A 14,858-nucleotide genomic window follows, 5' to 3' on the forward strand; every position below is an offset into this window, starting at 1 on the left:
GGTCAAAGAGATGTGAGAAATATTGTGTATATAACCTAAGATTGAAAAATGATTTGAAAGGACTCTAAGAACAGTGGAATGTTTCTTGGATAATGTAAGTAAGGGCTAAGGAGTGTCTCTCAATTTGTTGGGAAAAATTTAATAAATGTTTTACTCACTCATCATTATTTCTAGGGTGGATATTGTGGTTTTTAGATTGGTTTTCCCACCAACATGGCTTGGTTCCCATCTTGACAACATTTGTATTCTTAATTTTTTGGCAGGACCGTCTCATTACACTCGATGCTGCGGAAGAATTCTTTAAAATTGCCAGTCAAACTTACCCCAAGAAGCCTGGGGTCCCTTGCCAGGCAGATGGCCAGAAAGAACTGCACTACCTTCCCTTTCCAAGTCCCTAAGGGAGAGGCTACGAGGCAGAATGGGATTTCTTCCACTGGAACTCAACAGCCTACCAAAGTTGGACAGATGCGTGTAAAAGAGAATGAGCAAGAAGAGGGCTAGCTAAGAGAAAAAGGATTCTGAGTCCTGCAAAAATCTAAGCGTTTGGATATCTGGCCATCATGAGGACTTGACTATATGAAAGTTGAGGCTGTGTTGAAACGCCCTGGTGATCTTGCATCAGAGAGTTGGCCAGTGGGATATTTCATCATGGGTGATTGATTAGATTCCAAGAACCCATTGCCCCCATTTTGGTTTTGGTTGTACAATAAGCTCTAGCCACTAATCCTATTGGGAGAATAGGATGTTCTAGTTAATAAAATAAGATTAATAGAGCTATCATTGAGCCCAAATATGGATTACCAATTTTTAAATAATTGTTATATAATATAGGCTAACACCAAAATAATACCAGGCGTGACAAGACCTTTCTTTGATTTGGAAGCACCTACAGAACCTTGGAGGTGTTTGAGGCATCGTTTTGAGATTATTCAGAAGTTTAGATGTACCAAATAAGAGAACTATCTAGGAGCGCTGCTCAGAAGTGAATCCTAAATAGAATGCTCCCAAGCAGAACTTCCTGCAGCTACATGTGAAAAGCTGCGTCTTCAGCTGTGCTACAAGCATCTTGAATTCTCAACGTTACTGATATCTGGTTACCTCATTTTTACATAGTGTCCAGCTCAAGTCCACAAGCCCTTGATATTTTATCTGGGATAGCATCTATTTGACCTTTACTGTCTTGTCTTCTCTTTAACCTGTTTCCGGCTTATTGACTGAGAGTTGCACCTGCCCAGGGACCTCTCATGCAGCGTGGCCTCAGCTCCAGGACCCAGAGTGGGCGCGGAGAGCCCGTGGTCACAGTGCACTGGGGTCAGTGCTCACCCTGCCAGCCTGGGGCTGAGCCCCGCGAGCCACCAGCAGCAGCAGTAGCAACTCTGCAGGCAGTGTTGTATTGAAGAAGGTCATTGCTGGACGTTCTTCCATCCTGAAGATGATTTTCGAAGTGGAGCAATTCTGTCAATACAGTTTGCTTCTACCCACAGACTGAGCAGTCCAGTTTCAAAAGTTAATTGCCACCTAAGCAAGGAGCTTGCCATGAAATCAGGGTTCATTTTATTGAAAAGACTTTCAGAGCTTGTCGGATTTATCAGTAGACTGCTGAGAACAATGGCAATATTTTTACTTTTACAGATTTTACTTTTCTGACTTCAAGTTAAAAAGTAACTTGTATTTAGTCTGTGCAGGGGATTGTGACTTGAAAATTTCCCTACCCTGATTAGCTCTTTTGGTAGTGAACACAATGTTTAAAGTATTTGTTAGAGGAGATACATGTTCTCCGTTTATGAATGCTTTGCAGACCAATTTAACTCACATGTTTCAGGAATATTCTTCCTAGTTTAAAAAGTAAACTAAAAATTTTATTTTTTAAAATAAAAAATACATTTTTATTTTGTTGTATTTAGTACTTAATACCTCTCTCATGTTGTTCAAACTTAGCCTGCAGATATTTTCCCTCACCTCTATAGGCTCTTGCAAGATAAACATACAAAGAGTGAGACAAACAAAAACAAACAATAAATTAAACCAAAAAAAAAAAAAACTTTGAAAATCATATTGTCTTCATCTTTGTCCTTGGAATTTGTATTTTGTCTTTCTGCCTTTTTTTGGTGTCAAAATAGATGAGATTGTTTGCATCTATGGAGAATACATTGTAACCATAGTCTTTATTTTTGGTAATGAATAAGTAAGGATAAAATTGTCTCTATGATTATAAAAACTCATGGAATTATCCAGGAAATTTTCCTTGCAAAGAATTAAAAGGTTTCTGTGTTTACTTTTCAGCTGAATGTGTGTCATATTTCTGAGAATTAAGAAGGAACAGATATTCTTTCCATAATTCCTTTAAATTAAAGGGTAAAGAGACTGAGAGACAGATGGGCTTAAGGACCTCCCATTGTTCTAAAGCCAGTCAAGGGGCAGATCTGTGCTCAAGTCCATTGAGGAGTACATGAGAGGGGCTTGAGGGTGACTGAAATGACCACTTCAGAAGTCACAAGGTACTCAGCACAACCAGGATCCAAAGGTTCATGTGTGTGCAGGGCAGTTTCAGGTGGTAGATGGATGGAAAATTTTATATTAATAGTTACTTATTTTAATGTGCACCGGGGGGAAAACCCTATAGTTAGCAGATAAAACACCTGATTTCCTATTCCATGAATATAATTGCAACAAATAATAAAGTATTTATGTTTTCTTAAAGGAGGCCCCAGGAAGGCACAGTGGACACACTGACCAAAGTGATAAAGAATGCTTTGATGAGGAGTCACCAGCATCACTGAAGACTCAGTAGTATCCCTGTAGACCAGAGGCTGTTCCAGAAGTGGGCTCACTGGTAGCAATGGGGATGGAAGAACAGGGGCCCAGTGGCAATGCTTCACTGTCAGAAGACAAGTGGACACAATTATCATAACGAATGGCCAGATCTGAGAGATTTGGAGATGGTTGATGGATCATGGCATCCCTAGGGGCAAAATAGATGGGTGGCCAATAAGAGTATTACTCAAGCTGTACCATTGAAAGATCTCAAGGATGGATGATCAGGAGATAGGTAGGACACAGCCACAGCCACATAATAAATAGTTATGATCTCTTGCCAAGTTTCCAGACCTTGGCTATTTTCTAGACCCAGAAACTACTGACTAAAGGAAAGACTAGATCCCCAAGAAAGAAGACTTTGAAACACCACTGCAAGTGTATATGGCACTGCTTCCCCTAGTCTTGCCTCTAAAGGACCTATGGTCATTTACTGAGATAACTGTACACTGGGGAAAGGAGTATACACAAACACTCTGAGGACATGGGACACAAGATCCAAGTTGACATTGATACCCAAGGACAAGAGTATCATTACAGTGTGCCATTTAGACGGAGGGTACATGGAATTCAAATAATAAATGGAGTCCTACCCCAGTTCTAACTCACAGTAGGTCCATTGAGTTCATGGACCTACCCAGTGGTCACCTTCCCAGTTACAGAATAAATTATTGGGCTGAGCATACTTGGGACTTGGCAGAACCAACATTCATTTTTTTGGCCTGTGGGTTAAAAACCATCTTAATGAGAAAGCTAAGTGAAAGGCTCTGAAACTGCTTCACCCCCTGGCCAAGATAGTAAACCAAAATCAATATTGCATTCCAGAAAGATGACAGAGATTAGTACCCTTAAAGACCTAAAGGATGCAGGAGTGTTGGTCCTGATTATAATTCCATTTAATTCACCACTCTGGCCCTAAGACTAGATGGACACTGGAGAATGAAAGTGAATTATTGAAAATTCAACCAAGCAGTAGCCCTAATTGCAGCTGTTGAGCTAGAGGTGGGATCTTTGTGAGAATAAAGTAACAAGTCTCAGCTACAATGTGGCTATTGATCTGGCAAATGCTTCTTTCCATACCCATCAGAAAGGTAGGTCAGAAAGTGTTTGCATTCACTTGAGATGGACAACAGTATACATTTATGGTATTGCTCCAGAGCTATCTAAACTCTCCTGCCGTCTGTTATAATATAGCCCCAAAGGATCTGGACCATCTGGGCTCTGCAGAATATCACATTGGTTACTATATCGGTAACATTAGATCCGACGAGTACCAAGTGGCAAATGCATTGGAGACCTTAAGGAAAGACATGCACTTCAAAGGATGAGAGAAATTCTACAGAGTCTCAGGGGCCTGTCACTTCGGTGAAGTTTTCAGGGGTCCATTGGTCTGTGGCATGCTGAAACATCCCCTCAAAGGAAAGGTTGACTTATTTCATCTTACACCTCCCACCTCTACGGAGCCAGCAGAATGCTGGGTAGGCTTCTTTATGTTGTCACCTAGAAATACTGCTCCATCCCATTTAACTGGGTGACATGAAAAGCTGCCAGCTCTGAATGAGGTCCAGGGCAGGAAAGGGCTCCAAAACAGGTCCAGGCTATGGCTAAGTGGCTTGACACTTGTATCATAGGACCCTGCAGACCCCTTAGTATTAAAAGTCAGTGATAAGAAAAGCTGCTATGTGGAATTTATGGAAAAGTCAATAGGAGAATGACAGCACAGACTCCTTGGGTTCTGGAGTAAGGCCATGCCATTTGCAAGGGATAATTACCCATTACTTGAAAAACTGCTTATCGTGAGTTGGGTTTTTGTCAGACTCACGAAGGCATGAGTGCAAAGTCTAGCAACAATCTACTTTTTCCCTGTTATTTTTAATATAAACTATTAATTTTAGAATAGTTTTTGATTTACAGAAAAGTTCCAAAGGTTGTACAGAGCATTCCCATATGCCTCATATCAAGTTTCTATTATTAACATCAAACCGTAGAATGGTACATTTGTCACATCTAATGAACCACTATTGATGCATTATTATTAACTAAAGTCCATAGTTTATTCCAATACCTTAGTTTTTACCTAATGTCTTCTTCTGTTGCAGGATCCCGTCCGGGTCACTGTATTGCATATAGTCATCATGTTCTCTTAGGCTCCTCTTGGCTGTGATAGTTTCTCAGACTTTCCTTGCTTTTGAGGACCTTGACAGTTTCGAGGAGTACTGTTAGGGAATCTAGAAGAGAGATGACAAGTATTACTGTGGCCTTGAGACCAGCTGTAGCAGTGGGGCTGTAAGTTGTTCAGTTAGCCTTTCCTCAGGAAGAGAAATGCCCCAGACTCCCAGAGGATCCTCTCCCAGGATGTGCCATAAAAAGCAAGTGGATCCAAGCTTGGTGTCTGAGATCTCAGCCGGGTCTCTCTGTAGGAATTGACATCAACCAGTGAGAGCTGCCTTGTCCAAGGCCGCTCCCCGGTTAGGGGCATCCTGCCTCTACTGACTAGTTAGTTGGTGCAGGGCCAGGAAGAGCTATCCTAGTTCTAGAGCTCCCCATTAGATTGACTGAGGCCTTTATTGTGACGACATCTCAGTACAATTTTCCCAACCCTGCCTTTCCTCTCTCCTCTGTAGGTATTTACTTATAAACTTCTTGCACGCCAATCTCCATTTCAGAGTCTTTTTTTTCAGGAAACCCCATCGTGGCAGTATCTTGAGTCAACAATAAAATACACAAGTCTGCAATTGTAGCTAACACATTCATAGTGGTTCTCCATTAGTTTTAGTATAACTAGGCTGGAGCATTTATCTATTGAAATACATATTATTTCATTATGAGTCATTAAAATATATTAAATATGTATTTATCTTGGGTATTTGGGCATTATTTAAAAAAATGTTAATTAGGTAGTTGTTGTTATTTGTAAATTCGTTTAACATAGTGGTTAAATCGTTTTTAAAGATCATCAGGAAAATTAACTTTCCTTTAGCTAAGAAATTAAAGTCAGTAACTTCTGGAAGAGGACCGCATTGACAGCAGCAGAAACTAGTTTATGTGGTTACTCGCCAATGATCAAAGAGGGATCGTGGCACAAAGATGGCTTGTTTTCCGTTGGATTAATGCATTTATCCATTCTCTCAGATCACTTTCTATTACTAACATCACAAGAAATCTGTTTGAATTTGATTAAGTTGCATTGAAAGGAGTATACTCATAATCTCCAAATCACTACTGTGTACAGAGTGAAAAGGGCCAGCCACTTTGAACTTTTCTTTTACAATGTTTCAAAGAGTGTTATTATTAGCTTCCAGAGTATTAGTCTATATTTTGCTTTGACAGACTACAGATGGACATATGGCATTTCAATTTTCATCTCCCTTAGCTTATGGGTTTAGAAACCTGGGCTGTGGAGAACTGAGTCAGGGAACCAAGTCTTAACTGATTCTCATCCTTTAATCATTTAGTAACTAAATGGGATCTATCTGATTTTGCTACTCGTCTATATTCTAAGTGTTTAGTGAGATTAAATTTAGAAAGAACAGTATTTTGTATATATGTATATATATTTCTATATTATATATTATAAAAAGAACAAAAGTAAAATTATGAGATTTATAAGAGCTAAATAAAGCACAGACCAATCAATCAGTGCTCTTTCAAAAACCAGCAGCTGTAGTTTTTAGGTAGCAATTTACTTTAAAAATTCTTCCGCATTAGTAGTGTGAAATGTATAAGTAAAGTTGATCATATATCCTAGAGACGTGTATTTAGCATTTGAAGTATCCTACTCAGGAACCTACTTTCCAAGATGGTTGTTTAATCATTTCAATCATCTTTATCAAAATGTACACCAGAAAATTCATTAAGTTGCGTAAAGTGTGTTAGGAATGATTTTCCATTTATGAAATGAGTAGTAGTCAGGGTAAGTGGTTAGCTAGAAAGAATGACCGGCCTCCATCATCTTTGCAGGATGAAGGTGTTAAGAATCTCTTATAACCAGCCGTGATGAAGGGCTAGAGCACCTTTGCCTGCCTGCTTCAAAGACCTGACACCAAGTTGTCTGATTTGGTTATCAGAACACTGTTGTGTCTGCCTAAGAATGAAACTTTGACTCAAGTTTCTTTCAAACGTTTATTTCAATATTGTGGGTCCTGAGAAAAGAAAGAGGGGAACTTCTTTGGGATTACAGGAAGCAGATGCATAATTCCTGGTTAATGAGTGTTGTATGTTTAGAAGAATTTGGGCTAAGATTTGCTTTCACTTGGTTGCAAGATTATGGGAGACGAGACCTATGGCCCTCACCTTCTTCTTGTAATTGCTGGAGATCACTGATATTTACTAAAAGCCTGGGCATCTGCTGAAAGGTCGCAGTGACTTAGGTCAACTACTACCCTCTTTTAAAAATATAAAAGTAATGCAGAAAATTTTAAAATAGTAAAAAAACAACCATAATACTAGAATTCTATTATAATCATTCATAACATTTTGAGAGGGTTCACTTTTCATGTGCATATTTGCAATTTGTATGTACAATTTTCTATCCTGATTATTAAATTTAGGTCGGGGTTCATGAGCTCAAATGCCTCCAAGGGTAACTGGGTAGGGACTGTGGACCAAAGAGAGTTGTGTCCCTTACTCTAAAAGGAACAGTTACAGCCTCCCGCCTTCTGAGATGGCCCACACTCTGTGCAGTGTGCTTCTCTGAATAAATCCACTTCTTACCTAAAAAAAAAAAAAAGGAACAACTATTACTTAGCTCCAAATGATTGTTGTCATGCAAAAGGTTTCAGTTCTGCCAGTTATTCTGATTTTTTGGCAAGAGCCAAACAAACATGATTTTTATGTAAATTTTATCCATTTAAAAATACTGGTTACTAAATTTAAAATTTAAAAATACTGTGTTAGCCAAAGATATATATACATATATAAAAGGACAGTTTACCACATTTCACAGATCATAAACATTTTCTGTTACTAAGTACCTTCTGAAAGCATCATTTTTACAAAGCTGCATATTAAATTGAGTAGATGTAACAAATTATACAATCTTTCATCTATTTTTGGACATTTAGGGGTTGCTTCAATTTTTCTCTGCAATGAACATCTTCATGCACATTGCTTTGTCCTGTGTTCTTAGTGGAATTACAGAATCAAAACATGAATATCTAAATCATACTTTATGTACATCATGAAATATTTCCAAAAGGTTTGTACGAATTTATGCTCTTTCTAGCAATGATGTATGAGAATATAGTTTCACCATATCTTTGTCATCATTCAGGGATATACCAGGAAAAAATTGGCAAAGAAAGAAAAATGGTACCTCCTTGTTGAGTTAATTTGCATGTCTGTTTATTAGTTAGGGTGAGCATTATTCCGTATGGTTGTTTACCACTTTTATTTCTTTTGTGACTGGTCTATTTGTTTCCTTTGTCCTTTGTCTATGGGGAGAACTCTTACTTTGAAATTGTAACAATGTCAATCTATAAAGCAACCAGGTATAAATAAACATCAACACGTGCTTCATGTTTAAAACATTTGTTTCATGGGGCTTTTCTTTTCTCTACTTGTCAGCTTTCATTCTGGGGGCTTTCACTGTCTCACATGGCAGCATCCACAATAGTGGCAAAATGAATTGAAAGGCATCTTTAAATAGGCTTTGATACTGGCTTTGATACTGGCTCTCTTTAATTCATTTTGTGGGATATAATTCTCAAGGATTAAGATTGCTGAAGTTTTACACCTATATTTTGTGATTTTTTTCTGAATTATTAGTTACAAATTATTTTGAATTTATAAATACAATCTTAATGTTGTGTTATTAGGTGTAAGACTAACTCCTGGCTTTGAGATTCCATACTCAAAATTCCAGAGCTCAGAGGGGTCTTTAAAGTCATCCATTCCAAACTGCTAATTTTGCTAATGTGAAATTGAGTCCAGATTACTTCTCCAAAGCCACACAGCTAGCAAGTAACTGCACCACCGTCTACCACCTGGGCCTCTGATCTCTGGTTTAATTTTCTTTCTGTTTCACCATGCTGCCTTCCTCTCCTGCTGTGTGTATTGCTACATTTTGCAATATAATTTGATCCTGATATATCTGAATTCAACTAATGAATGACTGCATTTCTGTATATTCACATCAGAAATCCATTACAGAAAATATTTTGCTCTTTCAAGCCTGATGAAAAATTTTCATAGAGCCATGGAAAACCTTTATAAATATTGGTTTTGTTACTCGTTTACTCCAAGAGATTATGGTGGTAACAGTAGGAGCCAAGAAGTAAGAAAAATTATTTCTTTTTCTTTTTTTTTAATTGGAGTAAAATTGCTTTACAAAAGAAGACATACAGAAGGCCAAAGGCACATGAAAAGATGCTCAACATCACCAATTATTAGAGAAATGCAAATCAAAACTACAATGAAGTATCACCTCACACCAGTCAGAATGGCCATCATCAAAAAATCTACAAACAATAAATGTTGGAGAGGGTGTGGAAAAAAGGGAACCCTCTTGCACTGTTGGTGGGAATGTAAATTGATACAGCCACTGTGGAAAACAGTACAGAGGTTCCTTCAAAAACTAAACATAGAACTATCATATGACCCAGCAATCCCACTACTGGGCATGTACCCTGAGAAAACCATAATTCAAAAGGACACATGTACCACAGTGTTCACTGCAGCACTATTTACAATAGCCAGGACATGGAAACAACCTAAATGTCCAATGATAGATGAATGGATAAAGATGTGGTACATATATACAATGGAATATTACTCAGCCATAAAAAGGAATGAAATTGGGTCATTTGTAAAGAAGTAAGAAAAATTAAGTCACCAAATGTTTTCCTTTATTAATGATAGAAGCACAAAAATGCAGTCCAGATATTTTATTAGAGGTAACTCTATTAGCATCATTATTGCAGAGGTTCAGATTCCTTTTGGGGGCAAAACACTGAACTAGTGATTTCCATCCAAAGGCATTTGGTGTTAATAAAATACACACAACAAAGGAATTACCTGCTTTGTTCTAGAAGCTGAACATTTACTCTTGGATATCCTGAATATCCCTGTCTGTTGAAGAGTCTGCATCTTTCTTTATGGCAGCCAAGAAGGTGGCCTAAAGGGTCTTGCCTTTCAAATGTAACAGGGATCTTAGATTAGGCCTAAACTAGTAGTTTTCACTCTTGAGGGTACGAAGGTACCTGAGTTCCACTCATGATAGTATGATTCTGTAGGATTAGCATGGAGACTGGGACTATTCATTTTAATAGACTTTTAATTTTAGAATTGTTTCAGATTTATAGAAAAATTGCAAAGATAGTGCAGAAAGTTTCCATATACCCCACTCCCAGTTTCCTATTTTATTAACACCTGACATGAGTATGGTACATTTGTCACATCTAGTGAATCAATACTGATACATTATTATCAACTAAAGTCCATACTTTATTCACATTTCCTTTATTTTTACCTAATGCTCCAGCTGTGAGTCATAGAGAACCCCACACATAAGGTCTTATTTGTCTTACTCAACAAGAAGTCTGGGGAGGGGCAGTCCGTGGATCAACTGTGTAGTCTGTGGCTTACTTCCTGCTCCTCATCCTTAACTTGTGACTTTAATCCTCATGGCTCCAAGAGGGCTGCTACCTTCAGACTTAACATCTATATCCAGGAAAGGAGAAGGTACAAGAACAAAGGAACAAAGGGCATGTTAGCTGTACCTGTCACTCTGAAAAAGAGTTCTGCTTATAAAATACGATTGTCCAGAACTGGGTCACTGGGTCAGCCATGAATACAAGGGGGTCTGAGGAGGCGAGTAATTTTAACTGGGCACCCTGAACAAAAGTAGAATCCTGTGAGTTAGCAAGAAGGGGAGTACGGCTATTAACTGGGCGATCAGCAGTACCTGTTTCAGGAAAGCTGCCACCAAAAATGTGTTTATATTCTGCAAATAGTTCATGCCTTTTCTTCATCCTTCCTTTCTATTCTTTCATAGCAAAGTGATCTTCTAAAAATGCAAATAGGTTCATGTCCTCTCCTGCTTAAAGCAATATCCTTTGGGAAAAGTTCAAAATCTTAAACATGCTTGTCTCTGCAGCTTCACTCTGCAAGCCGGCTGCAATGGCCTCCTTCTAGTAGCGTAAACCCTTTTGCTCGCTCTTCCCACTTCTCAGCCTGCGCATGTGGTGTTCTTTATTTGGAACACTCTCCAGCTGCCTGCACTCTGTCTCCCTCTTAGCTTGTCTGCTCCTACCTTCCATTCATTCTTCAGATCTTCATGTTTCAGTTCAATACAACTTCATCAACGAAGCCTTCCCCAAGCCCACAGATTAGCTTAGACCCTCTGTAAAACACATCATCTTAGAGCAGCATGCACTTTTCTTCCATAGGTTTTGGGGTTTTTTAAAGATTTTTTTGATGTGGACCATTTTTAAAGTCTTTATTGAATTTGTTACAATATTGCTTCTGTTTTATGTTTTTGGTTTTTTGGCCATGAGGCATGCGGGCTCTTAGCTCCACCACCAGGAATCGAATCAGCACCCCCTGCATTGGAAGGCAAAGTCTTAACCACTGGACCACCAGGGAAGTCCCTCTTCCATGGTTCTTAACACAGCCATCATCTTGAATTTGGCTATGTGATTATTAGATTAATGGTTGCCTACTCCATAAACTGCTAACTCCATGAAGCTGGTAGGCACCACATCTACCTTTGCTCATTGATCTATTCCCTGTGCCTAGTAGAGTGGCTGGTGTATGGAAGATATTAAGTAATATTGGTTGAGAGAATGAACGAAGGAAGGCTGTATCCTGAGGGAGGAGAGTCAAGAGGCAGACTTTGTTTCAAGGACAAAGGACCAATGATGGAGGGGAGGCATTCTGAGCTTCACTCTGTTTGCCACTGACATTTTCCTTCTTCTTTCCCACTCTGGGATCATACTTGAATTTTAAAGTGAGGAGATTCAAAAAGAAGAGGAGGGCTTCCCTGGTGGTGCAGTGGTTGAAAATCAGCCTGCTAATGCAGGGGACACGGTTCGAGCCCTGGTCTGGGAAGATCCCACATGCTGTGGATCAACTGGGCCCGTGAGCCACAGCTACTGAGCCTGTGCTCTAGAGCCCGAGAGCCACAGCTACTGAACCTGTGCTCTAGAGCCCGAGAGCCACAACTACTGGGCCCATGAGCCACAAATACTGAGCCTGCGTGTCTGGAGCCTGTGCTCTGCAACAAGAGAGGCCGCAATAGTGAGAGGCCCGGGCACTGCAATGAAGAGTGGCCCCTGCTCGCCGCAACTAGAGAAAGCCCTCGCACAGAAACGAAGACCCAACACAGCTAAAAATAAATAAATAAATAAAGAAAGAAAGAAAGAAAGAAAGAAAGAAAGAAAGAAGAGGAAAAGACTAAACAAGCTATTTTCTGTGTCCCCCGTGAGACACTGGGAGATGCTTGCAGTGTTGGCAGCAGTGGCATTGATGGCTCATAAGAACGAGCTCTCTATGCAAGGTTGGTGACTTCTATAGCAATGGCCAGAGTCTTAGCCTGTCGGTTGTGGCTTCTGCAGAGGCGGAGGGGGTGGGGAGAGCTGCAGTTTCACCACAAAGATTGGTGACACCATAGGTGGCCAAGGGGACAAGCACATCTTAAGGGTTAAAACCACAGGCTTTGACATTCAGATCTCAGCTCTGTCAGTAACAAGGTACATGACCTTGGACAAGTTACTGAAGTGCTTTAATCCTCAATTTTCTCTACAGAAAATGGGTAAAATGCTTGTTATGGAGTTTCAGTGAGCTCATGCAGGGAAAGTGATCAACACAGGCAGCATCTACTAATGTCCCACTTGTGGTGGCTCCAGCTGTGGATGGGGAACCAGAAGATTCTGGAAGGCATTTAAAGGTGATGGTGGAATTCCACAGTGAGTTGAAATGAAGGTAGAGAAATTTTGTTTTGTGACTGCTCTTGTAACTTTATAGTAACCTCTAAGCTGACAAGGCCTGAGGAGTATAGTTTCACACATTACGGCAAACCTGAAAGTGATCAAATTTAGATTTTGTCTTTCTTTTCACTGCAGAGGTCTCTAGAAGGGCCAGCAAGTCTTCACAAGATTGCAGGGAAATTACTAACTCTCCTAAGATTTTTGTTGATCCTGGGCAGGAAGCAGACTAGGAATTTTGAGGAGGATATAGCAGAGTAGTTGAAAGCAGGCACTCTGGAGTTGGATTCTTGGGCTCTAAACTGAGTCCAAGTGTGTGAAGCTGGGGAAGTTATGCAAATTTTGGTTTCCTCACCTGTTAAATAGGAGAAGTAAGACTATCTAATTCATAGGGATTTTTGCAAGAATTGTACAATTAATTCATATAAGGCAGTGATTCTCAATGGGGAGAGGGGAAATTTTGTCCCCCAGGGAATATTTGGCTATGTCTGGAGACATTTTTTGTTGTCCTAATTAGAGAATGTGCATTTGACATCTAATGGATAAGACTCCAGGGATGCTTCTAAACTTCCTGCAATGCACAGGACAACCTGCACAGCAAAGAACCGTCCAAAATGGCAATTGTGCTGAGGTTGAGAAATCCTAAGAAAAGGTATTGAGAAGAAATCCTGTCTTGTAGAAATTACTCAGTGTCAACGCTCATTAATAAACTTTGAGTAGAAATGACAGTGCGTTTGTCACATAGAGCTTACCAAGTGCTCATGCTTGTTTTGACCAAGTGAAAAGGACCAAGAGGAACTTTTCTAATTTTATTTTCTGATGAACCCATACACATGACATTTCAGTTGTAAGATATGACTGTCAGTTTCTTGTTTAGAAGATGTTTTTAATTTCATTATCAAGAAAAATAAATGACTCCCAACCATAAAAAAATGCCGATCTTTTGATTTGGATGGTTTGGAAGATGCTCCAGTATACTTTCTTAGTGAATGAAGAAGTGAATGAATTGTTAATTATAGAGAAACTATGTACTCCAAGGTACAAAGTTTTAAGAATATGTCGCAGACAGGTCTGGAGCATGGGTCTGTTAGGGGGATGTTACTCCTGGGAAATTGACCTTGGGACGCTGACCATTGGCTCTCCTTCCAGTAAACTTTCAGAAATTTGCTTGCGTTGTCACTAATTACTGGCTCCTGTGAGAAGACAGGCAGATAGCCCTGGTGGGGGGTTGGGGTGGGGCAGAACAGAAGGGTATGAAAATGTCCCAGAAGGTTGGCAAAGGAGAGTTTCTCGATGGATCTGATGGCATCCTCATCCAAAGATGTGGTGCCATCAGCAAAAGCGTGAGGATGAGGGTAGGGCACCTTCATGGATATAGAAAGAAAGGGAAGCTTATCTTTCCAACTGATAAAAAAGCTGCCCAGCCTCCTTCATAGTTTTCTGTGTTAAGTAAATTCCATCTTTACCTATATTAAAGTACATTGTAGCCTTTGTGTAGGTCTGCAGGTAACTTTCTGTCAATTGTCACCTAGGGAAAATAGATCCAAATTTAAAGGGCTTGTGTTGGGAGGATCTAGGGCTCCACAGAAAAAACCCAGAAGCTGGGGTGGGGGTAGGCCTGGAGTAAGGGGATGTGGAGGGAGTGGCAGAGAGAAGGGTAGGGTTCAGGAAGCCGGAAAACTGGGGATCCCGTTCTTCCACCTAGCCTTGCTTTAAATGGAGCAGCTATATCTTATCTAGTTTTATTTAAATTTATCTATGCTTTGTAAATTGTCATTCCAAACAATATTTCACTTTTTCCCCTAAAGGGTTCCACTGCTAGTAAAAAAAAAAAAAAAAAAAAAAGTTGAAAATCACTGGCCTCATCACAAGGGAAAAAAATATTTTTTTTCTATTTCTTTAACATTGTACCTATATGAGATGATAGATGTTTACTAAACCTATCCTGGTAATCATTTCATGATGTATGTAAATCAAATCATTATGCTGTACACCTTAAACTTATATGGTGCTGGATGTCAATTATATCTCAATAAACCTGGAAAAACAAAGAAAACCACTGGCATGTATAGATAAAAAATAGCCCCTTATTTATAGAATGCAATAGGTTAATAGGTTAAT

The 14,858-nt window shown here is 39.5% G+C and overlaps 1 protein-coding gene and 1 long non-coding RNA gene across 3 annotated transcripts in view; both read left to right on the forward strand.

Moving 5' to 3' along the window:
• MREG (melanoregulin) overlaps nt 1–2,280 on the forward strand; it is a 113,606-nt gene extending 111,326 nt beyond the window's left edge. For both annotated transcript variants that reach the window (XM_082397686.1, XM_082397687.1), the window contains one exon: nt 264–2,280. In XM_082397686.1, coding sequence (XP_082253812.1) covers nt 264–398 — 135 coding nt within the window. In that variant the 3' untranslated portion in view covers nt 399–2,280. The remainder of the gene's footprint in view (nt 1–263) is intronic.
• Nucleotides 2,281–11,861: 9,581 nt separating this feature from the next.
• On the forward strand, nt 11,862–14,582 carry LOC309631384. The gene is made up of 2 exons (XR_014246239.1): nt 11,862–12,735; nt 12,878–14,582. It is a non-coding gene; the product is annotated as an uncharacterized lncRNA (long non-coding RNA).
• The last annotated feature ends 276 nt before the right edge of the window (nt 14,583–14,858 follow it).

Source organism: Balaenoptera borealis (assembly GCF_965194805.1).
Source record: "Balaenoptera borealis genome assembly, chromosome: 6".
NCBI lineage: Eukaryota > Metazoa > Chordata > Mammalia > Artiodactyla > Balaenopteridae > Balaenoptera > Balaenoptera borealis.